Source organism: Dermochelys coriacea, chromosome 1 (assembly GCF_009764565.3).
Source record: "Dermochelys coriacea isolate rDerCor1 chromosome 1, rDerCor1.pri.v4, whole genome shotgun sequence".
Classification (NCBI taxonomy): domain Eukaryota; kingdom Metazoa; phylum Chordata; order Testudines; family Dermochelyidae; genus Dermochelys; species Dermochelys coriacea.
Window position 1 is genome coordinate 218,961,327 of NC_050068.2, and position 22,010 is coordinate 218,983,336.

The window sequence follows — 22,010 nt, forward strand, 5'->3', positions numbered from 1 at the left end:
GGAGATGAACTTTCCCAAGCAGTAAGTCTAGAACACTACAAAGTACCACAGAGCGTCAGTACAGTTTTGGATGTCACAACAGGAAAACCTGGGCCAGGGTTAGCCAGTGAATTGTAATGCTATCGTTTCTCTCCTGGATTTTCTCTGATGTGTACTGTTACTGATTTTTGCTTCAACCATTGATCATAGTCCCAAAACATTTTGCCTTATTTTACAAAAAGTTGTACTTCAATATGTAATAGAGCTGATAGGACTGAGGGCAAATTACTTGGGTTCTTTTCCTGACTTTGTACGTCATGCCTCTGTTCATCTTTTAATATTTTAATATTGAAACTTTTAGTTACATCTAATGCTACCTACTTTGTGTGTATGGAATAACAGGAAGGTATAGATAATACAAAGTCTTTTCTGGTCTCTGGACCAGATTCTGATTTCTCTTAGAGTAAAACTGGAAGTCAGTGGAGTCACACTATGTGAAACCGGCGGAAGTCAGAGGAGAATCAGGCCCTTTCTTTTGTTCAGTTCACATGTGGAATATCAAAGTGCCTAAGTTGTTGGGATAGCCCTCTGAGGCTAGGTAACAGAGAAGCCTGATATAAATAGCTGACATAAACAGTCTCTCTACATAACTTGTCAGTTTCTTACACATACAGTGGTTGCCTTTGCAGAGGGATTTTTCTCACTCTAAAGCCCTGAGTCTTGACTCAGAGATGCCTCCAAATGGCTGAGGGCAAAGAAGGAAGTCAGTGGTTTGTAGAATTTAGTTTAAGCCACTGCTAATTTCTTTTGAGCCTATGGAAAGTGCTGATTGCTTGGGATACTCAGCTGCATTCTTGGGAATGCACCACAGTATACCTTCAATAGAGTATCTTAAATCATGGGAGACTGGTAATGTCTTTTGTGCCATAAAGTTTCTCTCTCAAGCTTGTAGACTGGTCTGGGAAATGTAGGCTGGTGTCTCATCTGACACATATATATATAATTTTAAAAAATACAGAAGCATTAAGCAGCTGTGATGAATAGAAACAAAAAGGATAAAGAGGCATCAGGAGGATTGGCTTGGGAAGAAAGAGACAAATTAATAACACATGACTAATGGAGGTCCCTAGATTTGGTGAAAGTATAACTGTGAAGGCTGAATTGCTTAGCACATTTGACAATGGACAATAAACTTACCCCAGTTAATATAGAGTAGAATGTGCACATCAGTAAGGAAGAGGAAACATACTTTATATGCAGTAATGATGCAGACACAAGCACCAATGTTGAATGGAATACATAAATATACAACTTGGAGAAAGCAACAAAAGATGTTATGTGTGCCCAAATGTATTTGTACGGTGGCAGTACGTGGTTCTAGTTTCAAAGGCCTTTAATAATAAACACTGTCATAATGCAACTGATGTAAAATTCAAATTCTGGAGAACTGAATGTGATTTTTGTGTGTGTTAATAACAGGACATAAGATTTCCCATCTTGTCTGATAAATTTCTAAACTCTCCTAGGGCACTGAATCTTTGGTAGGGTGACCAGATGTCCCAATTTTATAAGGACAGTCCCAATATTTGGTGCTTTTTCTTATAAAGGCTTCTATTACCTCCCACCCCATCCTGATTTTTCACACTTGATGTCTGGTCACCCTAACCTTTGGGAGTTTGCGTTTGATACAGATGTGCTGTTTGCCCTTAAGTTGCATTTCTGCTTTGAAAAGTGACACTAAAAATGTCTCTCTCTTAATTTCTATATAAAATGTGCTTCGTTTACAACTGACAGTATTTCCCCCTAACTTCTAAACCCTCAGGTTCACCCTGGGCTCTTTCCTTCTCACACATCATTACCAGTAATTAAAGACTCTCAAGTTATGCCCTCAGTGACACCTGTACAAACTACTGCCTCAGTGGGCTTGGCTTGCACAGGTGTAAATGATTAGCACTGCAGTTGCAATGCAGTACAAAAAAAAAATTCTGTTAATGATTCAGAGAACTGAAGGAATAGAATCCAACTCTCTCTGTCTTAAAATCAGTAGAAGGGACCACAAGGGTCATCTAGTCTAACCCCTTTCCAAGTTGCAGGATTTGTTGTGTTTAAACCATTGAGGACAGATGGCTATCCATCCTCCTTTTGACAATCCCCAATGAAGACGCTTCCACAACCTCCATAGGCAGTCTGTTCTATTGTCTTACTGTTCTTACAGTTAGGAAGTTTTTCCTGAGATTTAATCTAAATCTACTGTGCTGTAGTTTGAACCCATTGCCTCTTGTCCTGCTCTCTGTGGCAAAAAGAGAACAGCTTTTCTCTATCTTTTTTGTGGCAGCCTTTCAAGTATTTGGAGACAGCTATCGCATCCCCCTTTAATCTCCTCTTTCCCAAACTAAACATACCCAGTTCCTTCAACCTTTGCTCGAATGGTTTGCATTCCATCCCTTTGATTATCTTCGTTGCTTGCCGCTAGATCCTTTTCAGTTTCTTCGCATCCTTTTTATACATTGGTCACCATAATTGGACACACTACTCCAGCTGAGGCCTAACCAGTGCCAAGTAGAGTGGTACTGTCTCCAATGACTTGCATGCTATGCCTCTGTTAATGCAACCTAAAATTGCATTTGCTTTTTTTTTTTTTTTTGCAACAGCATTGCATTGCTGACTCATGTTGAGAGTGTGATCCACTACAACTCCCAGATCCTTCTCAGCAGTGCTGCTGCTGAGCCAGTTTTCCCCCATTCTGTATTTGTGCATTTGGTTTCTCTTCCCTAAGTGTAGCACCTTACATTTGTCTTTGTTGAATTTTATTTTGTTGTCTATAGCCCATTTCTCCAATTTATCCATATCCCTCTGAATTTTACCTCTATCCTTATTAAAAGTATCAACAACCCCCCTCCCCCCCAGCTTTGTGTCATCTGCAAACTTAATCAGTGTGCTCTCTATTCCTACATCCAGGTCATTAATAAAGATGTTAAACAACACTGGACCCAGAACAGATCTCTGTGGAACCCCACTTGAAACCTCCCTCCAATCCGACATCATTCCATTAATAGTTACTTTTTGTTTGTGGTTTTTTTAACCAATTATGTATCCACTCAATGGTAGTTCTGTCGAGCCTGCATTTCTTCATCTTACTTATCAGAATGTCATGTGGGACTGTGTCAAAAGCCTTGCTGAAGTCCAAGTATAATATGTCTACTGCATTCCCCCTATCCATGAAATCAGTTACCCTGTCAAAGAAGGAAATCAAGCTGGTTTGGCATGATTTGTTCTTGATAAATCCATGCTGGCTGCTTGTGATTATCCCTTCATCCTCCAGACATTCGCAAATTGAATATTTTATACATTGCTCTAGTAGCTTCCCAGATATCAAAGTCAGGATGACTGGTCTATAGTTTCCCTCTTTATTTCTCTGTTGGTTGGTTCTGCAGGGCTAACAGGAGTAAACAGAAGTTAACTCTTGCTTTAGCTACCAAAGTCAGCAGATCTGATTCTGAATACATCCAGGAAGCAGATCCATTCTGAAAGAAGGTGCCATTTCTACACAGTCACTTTTCAAAGTAGATCCACATTTCAAGTGAAATCAATTGCAGAGTAATATTTAGGACAATAATTAGGAAAATCTCTAAGCTGATGGCTTTAAAGTAACTTTCTAAAAAATATACAGCCAGAGAGAACTCTGCAGTTTACATTCTTGAGTGGAGTTTAAAATTTGTGTATGGAGATAGCTCATATACAAGAATTAAATACAAAACTGAACTTAATCCCCAAGCTTTACATTCCAGACTTGTCCTTAGACTTGTATGTCTTAAGGAAATAGGGCTTACTGCTGAGACCTGTTTTGTTAGCTTGAGGTCTTGGATATTCATTCATTAGGATGCACTGCTTAGAGATTCTGATGACATCCTATTTCCTGGCAGTGAGGAAAATAGTTTAGATAGGAAGGATGTGCCGTAAAGCTTAATTACTCTATTTGAACACCTAAATAGAACTGTTGTTGTCAGTAATATTATCAAATTGAGCATAATTGCACATTCTAATAAATGCACCAAGATAATGATTCTGTGGGAACCCTGACTTTTGAATTTCCTGACTTCTGTATGTGTACAATTCCGAACCTTAATTAATGTTGTCTTTTCAATCAATTCCTCTGTATGGGGAGGAGAGAATCCATAATGGCTTCTTCTCTGGATCATGCAGTTGTTCCCAATGTAATTTAGAAATCTCTTTGGTCTATGTTTGGTGTATTTTGTCATTCAACAGATGTTTGAGAGTCCTGTAAGACCTTCTGGTTTCAATCTCCTCTGTATTTGGTCTAGGATTTTTTCATTTGTAGGGCATGTGCACACGGGGAAATCAGTGCACAAAGCTAGGCAATCGCACTAATTACTCTGCACTAACTCACTGTGTGGCTACTCCTACTGCACAATAACAGTGCCTGCAGGTGGTTTAGCTTAGTACACTTCCACCATTTTAGCTTTTCCACCTTTCAGAAATTTTAGTCTTATGTCTCTCCCTCAGCCTTAGTTATCACTTAACTAAGTTACACATGCTTAGCTCTTTTAATCTTTCCCCATATGTCTTCTCTGAACTCCCTCCAAATTTTCAGTCTTTTTCTGCTACTCTTTTCTAACACCCTTTATATACTCTGTGTGGTATATAAAAAGACAATAGTACTGTGATTCCCAAAACTAAATGGAATCTTTCAGGTGCAGAGAGGGGGACTTCTGTCTCCCTCATCCTTCATGCCTTTGCATATGGACTGGACATTTTTGGGAACTATATCCATCCAAACTCATGTCTAATTCTCTGTCCATATCATCCCTTAATCTCTTTCTTCATTACCTTTTCCCAAGTTTCACCTTCCTTCACCTTCCTTCACTTGAGTATTTGTATTTTGGATTATTGTTCCACAGCTATACTAGCTGGAATTTTTCCTACTTGAATCTAATTTTCTTATTTCCTCACCATGCTACTAATCTCTCTAAGCCCCTTTGAATTATATCTGAGTTCTCACTTGTGTTTTTAACTACTTCCAATTTGTCATATATGAATTTCATTAACATGATGTTTACAGTCTGTTCTAGATCATTAATGACAATATGAAATAAGATCAGTCCTAACGCTAATCGATATTTTACCCTACGAGACCCCTCAACAAAAATTGATCCATTGCCATTTATCATCCTTTGTTTAGTCATTAAGCAGTTTTCATCTTACCTGAAGTGAATGCTCTTATGGAATTGGTATTGTTCAATTGTTCAATGCAGATTTTGTGAGACACAGTATCAGTTGTTTTACTAAATCCAAATACAGTATATTACATCTGCTGAGTTCTCCTTCTTCACTTTAAGCCCCAGTCCTGCAAAGTATTACAGGACTTCCCTTATCTCAGATCTTTTCTTGAATTCTGCTTTTTTATAAGAGTTCTATACAGATTATATCTACCTATATCAGTGGTGGGCAACCTGTTTGTTTACATTTGCACAGCTGCCTGCAGTTCCCAGCCAATGGGAGCTGTGGGAAGCTGTGGCAGGAGTCATTATAATTCCTATCCATTAAAGTAAACTTCCATATAGCTTCCAATCAGATGAGTTTATGAAGTTGTCAGGTGAGACCAGTATTGTACTTTTAATTCAGACACATAGTACTCACAGCAGTCATAGCATTCATTACCAAAGTTAATTCAGGAAATATTCTTTTGTCAGGCATCAAAGTCCATTCTGTAGGAGCACTGGCAGACTCAGGACAAAGTCATCATGTCTTCTGCACTGGGGTCTGTAGAAGGCAGCCCCAGGGCTATCAATACATAAATTCACCCCATTTTACTTATTGTCATTCAGCTTTAGCCATTGCCATTTTTCGTCAAAAATATTCTCCATGATTCAGGGCCCCGAGAAGATAGAGGATATATGATTGACCTCATTTTGCCTCGCTATATTTAAATGATGCTTCTGCTTTTTACCCTGGAGGCACACTATGAAAATTCCCATTATAACGGATACGTGGACCTTACCATGAGAAAGAATAGGAAAACGTTATATGTGATAACCTGAATATTTCTTTTTTATGAGTAATAAGGTCCACAGATCCAGCTCACCATGGAGACAAATGGTCAGCCAAAACAGAAATGGAAACTGACATCTAAAGCTTCTGGTGTATTTCATTAGGGGAGATTATCCCTATTGTCTGCAGAGGCAGAAACTGTTGTGCTTTTTTTTTTTTTTTTTTTTTAAAAGTATACTTAACCCAATGTATAATGTAGGAAAGTAGAATGGAATTATGCTGGTTGAGAAGCTGACTGAACTAAAGGGAACCTCAAGAGGGGGGACATTCCCTTGCTGCCAAATGTAGTAGGAAGAGAGCCAGAGATATAAGCCCTTGTATCAGAGGCCTGGTATGAGGCCTGAGCTAAAGTAGCGGGCAAGCTTTGCTGATATAAAGCAAAGTTAGCAAAAGACAGGCTGTGAGCAAATGTCAGGCGCTGCCTGCTTGCAAGTTCACAGAACCTGGCAAGAACAGGGCTGATATTGCAGAAACACACATTCCTAAGAAGTGCTAGGCACAGAGTGCTCATGCAAACGCAGTCCAGAAGAGTGATACCAGAATACCCCGATATCAAGGATGGTACAAAAACATTTCCCAAGGATAACAGGAACACACTGACCCCTCCTAAAAGATAAGGTCAGGATGATAGTGTAATGAATAAATGTGTTTTAATCGAACCAAAATATACAAGGAAATGGGTAATAACTAACCATGTCAGGGGACAGTAACTGTGTCAGAGGGGGAGTACATAACTTGTTCGTATCGGAGTATAAAGAGGTATCTCTGAGAGAGTGTCTTGGTCCAGCTGAGGCGGGAATAGAAAGTTCCACCATTCACTGAGCTGCGTCCACTGTCACAGGCATACATGTCTTAGTAACCTCTTCGGAGTCTGTCAGGTGCTATTACCATGCTGTGTCAACAATAAACCTGGCCTGGCGCCTTCATATCTTAATGGATCTTGTGGTCATTGGGCGGTTCGCTCGAGGTCTGCTGTGCCGGCTGTCAGTGCCAAGCTGGAGCAACACACAGGGAGAACACACACACACATAGCCAAACATCTAACCACACCAGTGACTGGCAGGTCTGGTTCTCCCTCCAAGCTGCTGTGAACTTTGTTACTTAAAGAAAGGAAATTTTCAGGTAAACATAAATAAATTCCCACAACGTGCATCCTTAATTACCATCTTTAGCTCACTTTCTTTATTTCCTATATTTCTTGACTCTGTGTGTGGACACTTAGGATACCGGTACATTAATTCTTGTGCTTTTTTTGCACAATAGCCTGTATTATGCTCTCAACAAAGCAGTGATTATGTAAAGACCCCTTCTTCTGGTGGTGGACTTTCCAGTTGGGAAAACCAGTACTTTCACAATAAAGGTAGTATTGAACTAATATTACACACATCATCACTGTTAAAACAGAACATAGAACAATACTTTTTTTTATTAAAGGCATCCAATACTGCCTTGAATTAATTTTCATGCGAGTTTCATTCCCTCCAAAGCACAGTGAAGTCAATGTGATTCTTCCCATTGACATAAATGAGTTTTGGATCAGGCCCCAAACTGATATAGAGAAAATATTCATCTTATTTTGTAGGAGACCAGTTAAGAAGTCTCTGGATGGTGGAAAAGAACAATCCTTGGCATTACCTCTCTAGCCTTACTATCCATGATCCTATGATCCTATCTCCATAAAAAAAATTGCAAGCTAGTTAAGTGATCAAAATGGGAAAAGATGAGAGAAAAGAGGATAGATAAAAAGACAGACCATGAAACTGTACTGGGACAATAGCACAAGGGGTCACAATGTTGGTGGGTTATCCAGCCACCAATCCACTCAGAATTGTGGAGAGGCTCCACCAAAAAAAAAGATGGGAAATTCACTGTATTATCTTTTGACAGAAGAGTGGTCTATGAGTATGCCAGATTTGTTGAGTGACAAGGTGGGTGAGGTAATATCTTCTACTGGACTAACTTCTTTTCCATAGAGCTGTTCTTCAGGCCTAAGAAAGGTAATCAGAGTGCCACAGCTAAACACAAGGTAGAACAGATTGCTAAGCAATTCAGAGTTATCCCATGTTGCAAGAAATCATTCAAAATAGTGGGCAGTTATCTACAATACAGAGTTTTGTCGACACAAGTTACGCCGACATACAGCCACCACTAATTAAACTGCTGTTGCATATCCACACTGCTCCTTGTGTCGGTGGAGCACATCCACACTAGTAGCTCTTGCATTGACAGAGTGTGTTTATTGCCAGGAGCCGGCATGTTCAGCTGGACAGTACTTATGTGAGCTTTCCATGCTGAGCAGTTTCAAAACTTCCTGGGGCTTTGAAAGAGGAGGAGTGCATGTTTTTGTACCTGGATGCAGGCAGTGGAGTTCAAAACAATGAGCGGTCATACTGGGCATTGTGGGATATCTCCTGGAGGTCTGTTACGGCAACGTAACAAACGCAGTGTCTACATTGACACTTCATCAATCTAACTTTGCCACAAAAAGCTCTATGCCTCTCGTCAAGATGGTTTTATTTTGTTGGCAAAGCAGGAGAGTTTTGTTTGAGGTGGGAACGTTGTAGTGTGTACACTTCCACTGTTTCGTCAACAAAAGCTGCCTTTTGCCAACAAAACTGTAGTGTAGACAAGGCCTCAGATTTTTTGAGCTAAGAGAAAGTTCCCCTTGTGCTAATGTTCTGGCTTGTTTAAAGACCTTCTAACAAACTCAGCCCATTCAGAAACCAGGAGTTTGGTATGCCATCTGCTTCAGTAGAAGGCCATCAAATCCAAAAAGTCTCTCCTTATCACTGAAGGTCTCCTGAGTAGATTACCTGCATTGACCTCCATTTCTGCTTTTCTGCCTGTCAGTTCATTCTTGATTTTGCCTCGTCTCCCTTCACCTAGGTCCTTCCCATGTGGACTATAAGTGGGGAGTTCCTGTCATTTTTCAGAATATCATCTGTACTACCCGTAGATCTGTTCCAGAAAGTGGAGTGTTCTCTGTATCTGAACCAGGACATGTTCTTCAATGTGAAATTACAAATCAAGATCACTTGTCTCTCTTCTTTGTCTCTAGTGGCTTTCTCTCGGTATTTGCTTGCTGTACTTGGATGTTCTTACAGCTGTCCTAAGCCTTCGCGTAGTCCCTGTATTTCTTCAGTGGTAAAATATCTCATGTCAAGAGTAAATAACTTCCTTTCTTTCTTGTTGCAGCATTTTTCCATGTTCACTTTTTCTGCATATTTGTTCATTGTGTGGTTTCAGCCTTTTCCTCCAGGCATTGCCTACCTTAGTCAGCTGTCAGATTCAGATACCCTAATATGTCTCAATGACTTCAGATGCTTCTGGAATCTCACTGGCTCAAGTTCAGGAAAAGAAATCAGCTGTATTTTGTGCATATATGTCCTATTTTGTTCTTCATGTAGCAAACTGAATATGAAGTAGCTTCTGCTTCAGGTAACCTTGGTTCCTTTGGTTGTCACTCATTGTTCCAGCTATTGTTTCTTCTAATGATACCTTATTCTGCTAGTAAAATTTACCAGGTCTTAGCTTCCTACTTTCCCTTCCTCATCATTTGTTTGCTGCTCAGTAGCTTTGCCTGACCCTGGGTGGGTTATCTTGCTCCAGGAAGTATGAAACATCATTATCTTTATCTTAGCCTGCAAAACAACAAATGCCATTAGTGGTAATGAAATTATCCAGCCGCTTTTGTAAATTATAGCCACAGTATTTTACTTTAATAACCTTCTGTGGCAAAGAGTTCCTCAAATTACCTATATGCGGCATGAAGCAAAATGTACTGTGCATTAATTATCAAGTGTCCACTTATTTTCATTGTGGGATAAGGTGAAAAAAGAGGGGCCGATCAGTTTTCACTCTGACCTTCATAGATCTAAATACTTCATTCATATCCTCTTTAATAATGCCTTCTAGGCTAGATAATCCTGTATACAATCTCCCTTCATATAGTATGTCAGTTTTGGAATACCTCTGACCATCTGTATTGTCCTTCTCTTGGCTTTTTAATCTTTACCATATCTTGTTTAAAGTAAGATGACTAAATATGGACACAGTGCTCCATTGTTGAATATTATACTTGTATTATTTTCTATATTTTCTTTCTCCTGTTTAATGCAACCAAATAACCTGTTTGCTGCTTTGAATGATGCTTCCACTTAGAAGGCCTCTTCTTTGAGTTCATACATAAGGGTTCTTGTGTTTTCTCAAAGACATCACAAGATCAGAGCCCATTTTCTTACATATGACTCTAGTAAGACTTCCTGTAGAATACTGTATTTCTTTCAGGTAACCACAATATCAGATGTATGTTGACTTTTTGGAGAGTATTCATGAGAAAGATAGCAAATTGATTCTGAGTCTGGAGAGTGACTTCTGAGGAAAGATCTTTCAAGAAGCCCTAAATATGTTTAGTGTAGCTTGAGCACATGATAACTAAAGTGTAAGTTTATGAATATGTAAAATAATACTTTTATAAAAGTATTTGTAGACTATAAACCCCAAGGAGAGAGAGAAGTTTTTTAGCGTAATGTAAGGAGTTATAATTTGGAATAATAAGAGGGAATTCAGTAGAAGTGCTTTTTAGATTAATATGGGGGGGGAGGGGAATCCAGTGAGATTTATTAGACTACAGAATAATATCCCTGGGCAAAATGGTGGAAGCACCATCACTTGAGTAACTTAAGGCTGAGCAAAATTATAGAAGAATATGGTGAACATATAGCCACAGAGGGATGGAGAAGATGACTCAGTGCATATTTTCTATCTCTAGAAGTGTATGGCTGGAAGGGACCTCGAGAGGTCAACTAGTTCAGTCCCCTCCACTCAAGGCAGAACTAACTAATAACTAGACCATTCCTGACAGGTGTTTGTCTAACCTGTTCTTAAAAACCTCCAGTGATGGAGATTCAACAACCTCCCTAGGCAATTTGTTCCAGTGCTTAACTACTCTGACAGTTGGGAAGTTTTTCCTGATGTCCAACCTGAATCTCCCTTGCTGTAATTTAAACCCATTGCTTCTTGTCCTATCCTCAGAGGTTCAAGAGAACAATTTTTCACATTCCTCCTTATAACAACATTTTATGTACTTGAAAACTGTTATCATGTCCCCCCTCAGGCTTCTCTTTTCCATACCAAACAAATTATTATTTTTTTAAATCTTTCCTCATAAGTAAGGCTGCGATTTAGTCACAGAGGTCACAGAAGTCATGGAATCTGTGACTTTGAAAGACCTCCATGACCTCTGGCTGGGAGCAACAGGGTCCCCTGCCAACTGCGGAGGCATGGAGCTCTGGAGTACCCCCACTACTCTGGGTGGCGGGAGCCCCCGCAGCTCCCAACCACAGCTGGCGGCAAGGGGCACCCCCACCGCTTCTCTCCACTGCGAGTGGCATGGGGGACCCCTGCAGCTTCCTGCATCCCCGGGTTGCAGGGGGGACTCCTGGCTATCGCAAGCAGCACAGGGCACCCCTGCCACTCCCCTCCACTGTGGGCGTCAGGGGGGACTCCCGGAGCTGGCTGCCATGGATGGCAGGGGGGACCGCCACCGCTTCTGGCCAGTGTGGACAGCAGGGGGGACCCTCAGAGCTCCCAGGCAGCGGGGTTGGGGTACCCCTGCTGCTCCCGGTCACCCCTGGGTGGCAGGGGAGAACCCCAGAGCTGCTGGTAGCTGCTGGTGAAAGGAGGAACCCCCACAGCTCTGGGCTGTCGGGAAAAGTGCGGGGAGCCACGCAACTCAGGGCCACCAGCGGAGGGGGCCCCTGGAGCTCCCAGCCACCCGCAGCTGCCCAGGCTCCCCATTTTGTCAGGGATATTTTTAGTAAAAGTCAAGAACAGGTCATGGGCTTTCATGAATTTTTCATTATTGCCCATGACCGGTCCATGACTTTTACTAAAAATATCTGTGACACAATGTTAGCCTTACTCAGAGGTCATATTTTCCAGACCTTTAATCATTTTTGTTGCTCTTCCCTGGGATTTCTCCAGTTTGACCTTATCTTTCCTGAAATGTGGCATCCAGAACTGGACACAGTACTCCAGTTGAGGCCTTATCAGCGCAGAGTAGAGCAAAAGAATTACAAGTTATGCACCCACCTTATAGTAGCTCCATCTAGATTGTATTTCCCTAGTTTGTTTATGAGAAGGTCATGTGAGATAGTATCAGAAGGCTTACTAAAGTAAATATATACCACATCTGCTGTTTCCTCCCTATCCAAAGGCTTGTTACCCTGTCAAAGAAAGCCATTAGGTTGGCTTGATGTGATTTGTTCTTGACAAATCCATGCTGACTGTTACTTAAAACCGTATTATCTTCTAGGTGAATATTTGCGCCATTATCTTTCCGTGTACTGAAGTTAGACTCTCTGGTCTGTAATTCCCCGGGTGGTCCTTATTCCCCTTTTTATAGATTGGCACTATATTTGCCCTCTTCCATTTCCTCTGGAATCTTTCCCGTCTTCCATGTGGCTCAGATGTCTCCTCAGTCAGCTCCTCCTCAGTAATTCTGTTGTGGAAAAGGAAAGAGGACAAGATCCTCAACAATAAATAGAAATAAATGCATAATCTTTCCTCTTCTCCATTTTCTCTCTCTCTCTCTGTAATTAAAAGGTTAAAGTTTTGGAGAAATTATTCTGTCTTATTCTCAAAATATGTAGTTTCAGGCTGGATTCTGCTCTCAGTTACACTGGTTTAAATCTGAAGTCAGTTGGGTTTTTGGAGATTTACACCAGTGCACGGAGGGTAGAATTTGGCCCAGGGTCTAAGGCTAGAACATAAATCTTCAGCATGAAGAATATGGATTTTCAGCAGCATAATTAAGGATAGGAAAATGGAAAAGGTACCACAAAATCTGAGCCATTCTGTAGAGAGAAAAATAAGGTTTAGGCACTTGTAATCTTGTGGAAGTTGTGGGATGTGTCATTTCATGCATCCGATGAAGTGAGCTGTAGCTCACGAAAGCTTATGCTCTAATAAATTTGTTAGTCTTTAAGGTGCCACAAGTACTGCTTTTCTTTTTGCGAATACAGACTAACACGGCTGCTACTCTGAAACCTTTCATCCTAAAATGTCTGGCCTTTCTTTTTGCTTTCTCCCCTTTTAGTCAAGCCAGATACTTATATTAAAGTGTAGGTTTGCACTGGGTTTGAAATATTACTCCTGTCATCTGATGTTCTTGTGTACTTTACAACTTCATTTTTTGGGTATTGAGTGTATAACAACATACTGAAGCACAATACATGATGGAAAATAAAAAGTCTATGAAATAACAAGCTAAAGGACATTATCTTTTACATACAGGCTAGTCAACCTGTGAAATCAACCACAGCTAGTCATCAGGACAACTACGTGGTTGATTTAGAAATGTTGGCTAATTTTAACATGATACTAACATTTACAGCTGTAAAGCTACAAAGAGAGGGACTCATAATCAGATCACAAACTTTGGTGTGTAACATGATCACTGGTACGATCAGGAAGGAATTATCCACACTTATGAATTGCACAACTGGCCAGTTGGTTTTTCTTTCTCTGAGGCATCAGGTATTGGCCATTGCTGGAGGAGGGGATACCAGGCTTAGACGGAGCAGTTGTCTAGTCTAATATCACAACTCTTGTATTTCCCACTATGAAGGAATCCTCTCCCAGATGCTTCCATAATCTTTCCATTCAGCATTTGAGTCAAATTTCATTTCCATAGTGTATTCCGTTGGCCTGTCTTGGAATGGGACAGGTATTTCACTAGTCTTTGGAGTCTTTGTTTCAAACGCTAAATTTCAAATATCATATGTTTCTTTTTGGCCATAGTAATGTGCCGAATGGCAGCACAGAGAGCTCATACTAGGGTTGTGGGTTACCCTTTCTTGTTCCTGTAAGCAGGTGACTTAAAGAAGTTCAGCATTCATTACTGTGAGTGACTGGGGCAATTGTCTGTCTCTCGTGGAAGTGAATCCACGGACCTCCCAATTGGAAAGTCGTATCTCTCTGTCCACCACTCTGCGCCTCAGCCTTGGTTCTCTTGCTTCTCTCAGAGCTATCTCCATTTTTGCCCCCATCCTATGGAATGCTTTTGGAGACAGTCTTGTGACTTTGCTGACAGCCTGCTCTTTAAGTTAGTTCTCTCTCTTCTCAGCTCTGTTGTCTTCCTTTGTAAACTATGATTTTATCTTGCCATATTGATTTGCTTGCCTCCAAACCCCATCTACCACAAATGTACTGTTTATCTTTGAGTCTTTCCTGGAACACTCTTCCTAGCTGCAGGGCTGGATTAACTCTTCTGTGGGCCCCAGGCTATTAGATTTTGTGCCCCTGTATACAACAAAATGATTACAGTTATGGCATTGAGGCTATTAACGCTAGCCTTTTAATTAACATAAAACCACTCTGAGGTTACATTTCAGTCTTAAAACATGTAGAATATAGTTAAGTTAATTCAAAGTAGCCTACTTCTTACCTTAGAACAGCTGTTATAATAGCTGTTTCTTTCTGGGAGGGAGTTTGATAGCAGGAGGGTGCTTCAGACTGGGACAGAGTGTTTGGGTGCAGGAGAGAGTGAGGGATGCGGGCTCTGGGAGGGAGTTTGGTGCAAGGGGGGATTCTGACCTGGGGCAGGAGGTTGGGGTGCAGGAGGGGGTGTGAGGTGCAGGCTCCAGCTGTGAGGCTTTTACCATAGGCAGCTCCTGGCCGGCGGCGCAGCAGAGCTCAGGCTGGCTTCATGCGCCTCCCCCCACCCACCCGGGACCGCAGAGACGTGCCAGCAGCTGGCCACTTCCGGGAGAGGTGTGGGGCCATGGCATGCAGGCAGCCTGCCTGAGCCCTGCTGCGCCGGGGCCCTGGGCCCTGGACTGCAGCCCCTAAAGCCCCTATGTTAGTGTGGCCCTGCCTAGCTGCCCCCCTCTTCTGAACTCACCTCTGCCCAGGATCTTAGTCAGTTTTTTCAAAAATAAAAATGACGCTGGCAGGAGTGTCATTCCTCATTCCCTCTGCGCTCCATTGTTCTCCTCTTATACTCTCGTGCCTGATTCTGAGGTCTTCCTTTATCATCTACTGTTTACCTAGTCCCTCATCTCATGCCCTCCTGCTAGCTATCCTCCCTTGTATGTCTGATGCCCCATCATCTCCCCTTTCTTTCCACTTGCTTCTTTCCATTCATCTACAAGGAGACTTTATATCCCAGATTTGAAACAAACCTTCCCTCAGCCCCATGTGACTCTTCAGCTACTATCCTGTATTATCTCCCTCCTCTCCTTCATCTTATGGTCTGAGTGTGTTTTCACTGCCATTGCCTAGATTTCCTCTCCTCTGACTCCTTCCTACATGCTTGTGGTTTCCATGACTCTGTGCTCTCCTTGTTCTCTTCCTGCCACTGCTGCCATCTCCTCTGAAGGCTGCTTATTCTCCCTTCTACTCCAATCTGTTGGCTTCCGTTAAGGTTTTGTCCTAGAGCCCATTCTCCTCTCTTCTCTAGTCCACCAAGGGAGCCGTATCCGTTTCCATGGATTTAGCGATCTTCTCTGTGCTGAAGACTCCTAAATTTATGGCCGGTCTCTGAAATATATTTAAATGTTTAATGACAATGACTATTTCTGAGCCTAGTGCTGAATGTGGCTATGTAGACACTGGCAGTAGGAGAGCCCTGCAGTGGTGACCGCAAACAAGCGTCGCACTTGCTTTTCATGTTGATTTCAATCCCTGAAGAAAAGCTTCAGCGTTTACTATTTAAGAATTAAATATTTGATCCTTTTCTGTAATATATAATTGACGGTCCTTTCCATTGGGTCCCATGTTGCTATTGATTTAAACTAAATCTCTTTACAGCAACATGGGCCCCCCAAAGCTTGGAAATGCCAATTGTAATAAAAAACTTAAATGCCTCTTGCATGGTGAGAGCTGCTCTTCACCCTATTAACTTTCAAACTCCGATCCTGAACAAGTGGTTGCAGTTCTCATCTAACAATCGGAGCAGCTGCGCCATGGAACAGATTCCTGAGCGAGGTGATTGAGGCACCATAACTGCAGAGATTCAAGGACAAAGTAGACGAGACCTTTACTAGAAGGGAGTTAGTGATTTTTATCGGCCCTACCTCAGTACTCAGAGAAGGAAATTTGTGCCTCACTTTACCCCCTTCTCTCTCATACTCTAAGCTTGCATTTCCCAGGCTGCCGTGCCGGAAAGGGGAGTGATGAAGCATTTTCAAAACTATTTTTTAGGAAACAGTTATCATGAAGTTTATACAATGAGTCCACATCACAACAGAACGCAAAAGCTAGAAGCACACTTGACAAAGTCAGCGCATACCTAGTGTAAAGAGTTTAAAATGTTTTCAGATCTCTGAAAGGGACACTCATTTAAATAAGCTACATTTTTCTGATATAGCACCCTTTAAAACAGTATGTTCTCAAATATTTTTAATTTGAAGTGATTTTTTTTCCCCGCTCCCCTGCTGATGTTTAAAAGGACCCTAAAGAGGTGGGGGACAGCAGCAACACCACCAAACTAGCTTGGGCCCATCCTTCCTCCCATTCCCTTCCTTTCGGTGCACACAACGGTTAACTGACTCTTCTTCACTGGTTTGTTTAATATTTGCTGCTGGTGTTACCGACAGGCCCCGTGTATGCAGAGTTGGGAGAGAGTGTGTGTTAGAATACGCTCCATCCCCCACAGCAGTGTATGAGAGAGATGATATTGAGCTGGTGCATAAGATGAGATGTGCAACTGATCATCAGCAAAACAATGGAACCTGATTACATATGAAGTGATGTCAAACACACACAGAAAACAAAATGGGAAAAATAGGGGAAAATACCAATAAATGTAGTAATAATAAATTAAATAATCTATTTTTCTCTCATCTCTTTAAGTTATAGCCATCTTAAGGGTACACTAATAGGTCTAAAAAAATCAGGTGGCTAGATGGGTTTCAATATTTAATCTAATTTACTTTGTCTAATGTGTTTATACTACATTAATCACTAAGATATTTGAGCGCCAGCAGTTCTGTGGGTTCAGATTGCAAATGTAGCTTTAGCTTGAATTAAGTGTTTTTCCTCATGAACTTGTGTTTAAATGTGAAACATGTGCAAAATAGATAAAAGGGGACAGCATGCTGAGACCTGAGGACCTTTCTAAATAGTCCCCTGCAGACCCTCAGCATGTCTTGCAACAGTTATTCCAGCTGAGCAAAAGGTTCTCTCTCTCTGGCTTGTGTTCTGCTCCTCCCTATGAACGGCATTTTCTCTGATCAGAAGAGGTCAAAACAGGGCTTCTCTGTTTGTTATTTCAGGAGTTATTTTCCTGCAGTCAGTAAGGTGGCAGATGCACAAAGAGCAACTTCCAGCTGAGCCTAGGCTCCTGATCCAGCAAAAGCACTTACACACATGCTTAACTTTGAGCACATGTCTAATGCCATTGAAATCAATGGGACTGTTCACGTGGCTAAAGTTAAACATGTTCTTTTCCATTGTGCTGGCTCAGGGCCGGAATGCTCAATACCTTGCAGGACTGAGCCTGAGCTTAGTATAGCTACTAACTACTCAGCTGGAGAGTCCCAGTCTGAGTGCCAGCTGTTGCCCAGTGCAGGATGCACATGGGCAATGAGGCGGGACACCGGATGAGGCAGAACTTGGCTAATCGCTGAGAAGTGCTGTGGCGCTTTGCTGTAGCTGACAGACAAACAGCAGCAAGCGCTAGTGCGTCGCTGGAATTAATGCTTTGTGCTTTTCTCCTTCCTACAATTGTCATGGTTTGATGACTGCATAGTGCTTCTAGTTTAGGGTTCTCTTCAATCCTGCTCCCACTGAAGTCAATGGGAATTTCACCTTTAATGTCAGTCAGAGCTAGCTGCATGAAGTACTGCAGAAAGCTGCCTGCAAATACTTCCCAGCTTTCAATCACAGTGTTACCATTTTGTTTGGGCATCCCACATGTTCACAGGTAGACATTTGGCACCAGGATGCAGGGGCAGCCATTTTGAATCTGTACTAAAATAACTTGGTTTATTATAGCCACAGTAAAATGACTTGTGACACTATCAGCTTCCTGAACATTTGGAGTTGCCTACAGTCTCCCGACACACACAGTGCGGGTAGAGAGACACATTTCCTGAACCTGATGCAAAATTGTTAAGAATGAAAACCAAAGGTTTATTAATTTTGTATTAACTTATTAATAACCTTGTATTTTCCTTGGTAATAGCCAGAGTCCTTCACTGGGACAGATTACTAGGATTTTGACCTCATAGGTCATCCACTTAGGAATCTGATTTTTGCCTCATAAAACACAATGGGGCAGCAATGAGGTCACACAGGCCAAATTCTAGATCCAGCCTGAATAGTATGACCAAGCACTAGGGCAGAAGGGTAGGGAAGAAATTCTTCCCTCAGGGCACGGAGTGATGATGATTGCAATTGCCTCTGAGACCTTCCCTCCCCAGCCCATGTGGTGTGGATGCACGGACTTGTGTGCTGCCATGCAGAAGCCCCCATGGAATGGGGCTCCATACATGAGCAGAGGGTATATGCATCTTTATATCATTCCCTCAAATTCTGTTCTTCCCCTTGTGCATCAAAACTACACCTTCTTCCACTGTCTGGAGCCCCACTGCAGGGGCAATGATGGGATTTGCTAATTAATTCTTAAAAAGAGAGAGAGAGAACCCTGCCATATCTTTGCTTTGAATGGTAACCTAGGGTAAGGCAATTCTGCAGGTAAGAAATTGAATTTCACATTCTTTTAGCACCAAATGAAGTGTTACAGCTGATCATTTCACTCGTTTAAACCCCACAAACTACTTTCCTGTTTGGAAACTGAAATATGCCCCTTTTTTAATGTTGGCTTTTACCTTTCTCTCTCTGCAGTTATGCGGCTGTGGGCTGTTGGGCGTGGGAATATGGCTATCAGTGTCACAAGGAAACTTCGCCACATTTTCTCCCAGCTTTCCATCATTTTCAGCTGCCAATCTTGTCATTGCCATTGGTACAATCATCATGGTGACTGGCTTTTTGGGTTGTCTGGGTGCTATCAAGGAAAACAAGTGCCTCCTTCTAAGTGTAAGTAACCTGTACTGGAAATAAGGTATCAGTTTTTAAGTGTGGGTTACAAACCTTTGGAACAATTTACCAAGAGTTTTGGCGCATTCGCCATCCCTGGCAGTTTTTAAATTCTAAAAGATATGCTCTAGATCAAACAGAAATGTTTCTGAGGAAAGTCTATGGCCTGTGTTATACCGGAGGTCAGGCTATGTGATCACAGTGGTCCCTTCTGGCTTTGGAATCTGTGACTCTATGAATGAAGATCTTTACCATGTATACAGACCCCTACTTCACTGCTTACTTTAAAAGTGACCTGTATGGGAAAGAACGTATTAGGGAATAATGTTTCTATTGACTTTCAAAACCAATGTATGTAATTCTGTAGCAGGTATTCTCAATTAAACTCGATAGGGTAACTTAAAAATCCTCCTCCTCTGGAATTGTGTAGTGAGAGTTATATAGTGGAATGATACCACTGCTTGGTTTTATTCAAATATGTCACTATATTTATTTATTTTTATGAACAGTTCTCCTGTCTAGGTACTACAATAAATTAAACATGAAATACAAACCAGGAACAATCCTCAGTGTACAGTTAAGCACAAAACAACTGCCAGACAAGCAATTCATCCAGAAATTTCAACATTAGAAGCATTGTCATGAAAGCATTAATGATAACTACTCCAATAATTCACCATCAGTCTTTACCCTGCCCCTTATCAAAGGCCCAGGAAAATCACTGTGCCCCAAAAGTTAACATAAGAACATAAGAATGGCCCTACTGGGTCAGATCAAAGGTCCATCTAGCCCAGTATCCTGTCTTCTGATGGTGGCCAGTGCCAGGTGCCCCAGAGGGAATGAACAGAACAAGTAATCATCAAGTGATCCATCCCCTGTCGCTCATTCCCAGCTTCTGGCAAACAGAGGCTCGGGATACCATTCCTGCCCATCCTGGCTAATAGCAATTGATGGACCTATCCTCCATGATGTATCTAGTTCTTTTTTGAACCCTGTTATGGTTAACACTTCTGAGCTCCACTGGGTCATGTAGGTTAATAATTCTGGACTCTTGGTGGGCCTAAAATGGCGAGTGAATTCTAGACTCCTCCAGCAGCCCCTTCCTGTTTAAACTCATAGAACTTCAGCTTAGTCACCTCTGCTGGTTGGAAGTGCAATGTCTTCTTGTGAGGAGAGAGCCAGGTTCCTAATTCCGGGAGGCAGTGATGTTATCATATAAACGTGAATTTTTTTTATAAAAAAATGATTAACGTCACTTCAGGTTATTAAAGTTGGGGGAAATGTGTAGATATAATTTGCTCTTCTCTGTTTATGCTGTTGCTTTATTTTTTGTGTTTCATTCAGCTTGGGCAGTGAAAACAGACTGGTTAATTTTGCTCTCTAAGTCTCAAACAGTTAGCTGCAATGCTGCTGGTTGTGTTTCCAGTGGTGTTGAGAAATGTTTCCTTTTTAAACAAATCCACTCAATTGAAATTTAAAAAAAAATCATGAAAATATTTCTCTTCATATTAGAATTCATTTGTAAAATGCAAAATCTAAATGTATTGCTAAAAACTATTTGCCGTTATCTCTTTATGTTTTGAAATTGCCTCAGAAGGTAATAACAAAGGTGTTAAGGACTAGTCTACACTGCTCCGCATGAATAGCCATGTGCACCAAAGAGCTACATTATAACTACTCTGTGTAGGCGCTGCGGGCGAAAACTAAAATGTTCCTACTTCACATTAGTGTAGTCTTGTTTGAAGAGGATTGTGTTAACACAAACTAGAAATCTCTGAGTTCACGCCCACAGCATCTATACAGGGGTGCTGTCACACCCCTGTAGTCCGAACTGCCCTTAAAACCCTGGATGTGTCTGGTCTGCTGGTGCATTTGAGACTTCTGTTGGTCATTAAAAGCAGTAACAAATACAGGAGCTCACACTTTGGGAGGCAACCAGAGTGGGTAAGTGTGTTCCCATGACTGAGCGTGTTTAGATCCACCATAGGGTATGTCTGCACTTCCATTGGAGGTGTGACTGCAGCCCATGTAGACATACCTGAGCTAGCTTTGATCTAGCTAGCTCCAATAAGAATATCAGTGAAGCCGCAACAGCATAGGCTAGCTGCTGGGCAACATACCAAGGCTTGTTCTACTGTGGCTTTACTGCTATTATTATTCAAGTAAATCGAAGCTAACTCAGGTGTGTCTACACATGTTGCAATCACACTGATTGCAGTGTAGACTTACCGTAGTGATTTGCTGCAAACTAATACTAAGATTTGAAAAGTACTTTGAGATCCTTATTTGAAAGGTGCTATAAAAGTGCAAAGTAATAACATAATTTTTGCACAAAAAATAGTCAAATGCAGTTAAAGCTTATCTGCTGGGAATTTGTTCCTTCACCAGGGGAAATTTATCTTTGTGGCAGCAAGTTTTGTGTCTGGGTTCAATTTGCTGAACATACTGAGGAATGTGCTGGAATTGTCTGCTTTCTCTGTCTGTGCTCCAGTGAACTGCACAGTCAAGAGATGAAACCAGTGTGACATAAACATTGCTTAAAGACAGGTTTACACTTAAGGCTTGTCTATACTTTTGGCTAAATTGACACTGCTGCGATCGATGCAGCAGTGTCAGTTTATTGGGTATGGTGAAGACAAGCTAAGTCGATGGCAGAGCACTCTCCCGTCAACATCTGTACTCTGCCTCCCTGAGAGGCAGAAGGTAAATCGGTTGGAGAGCACCTCCCATCAACACAGGGTCGTGTAGACAGTAGACCTAAGTTACTTCATTACAGGTTTCAGAGTAGCAGCCGTGTTAGTCTGTATTCCCAAAAAGAAAAGGAGTACTTGTGGCACCTTAGAGACTAACAAATTTATTTGAGCATAAGCTTTCGTGAGCTACAGCTCACTTCATTGGATGCATTCGGGCCATGCATC

The 22,010-nt window shown here is 41.6% G+C and overlaps 1 protein-coding gene across 6 annotated transcripts in view; it reads left to right on the top strand.

Annotated features, from left to right (window-relative positions):
- Positions 1–22,010, top strand: part of TSPAN9 (tetraspanin 9) — a 275,294-nt gene that overhangs the window by 239,179 nt on the left and 14,105 nt on the right. For all 6 annotated transcript variants that reach the window (XM_038388093.2, XM_038388121.2, XM_043514550.1 and 3 more), the window contains one exon: positions 18,901–19,092. In XM_038388093.2, coding sequence (XP_038244021.1) covers positions 18,901–19,092 — 192 coding nt within the window. The remainder of the gene's footprint in view (positions 1–18,900; positions 19,093–22,010) is intronic.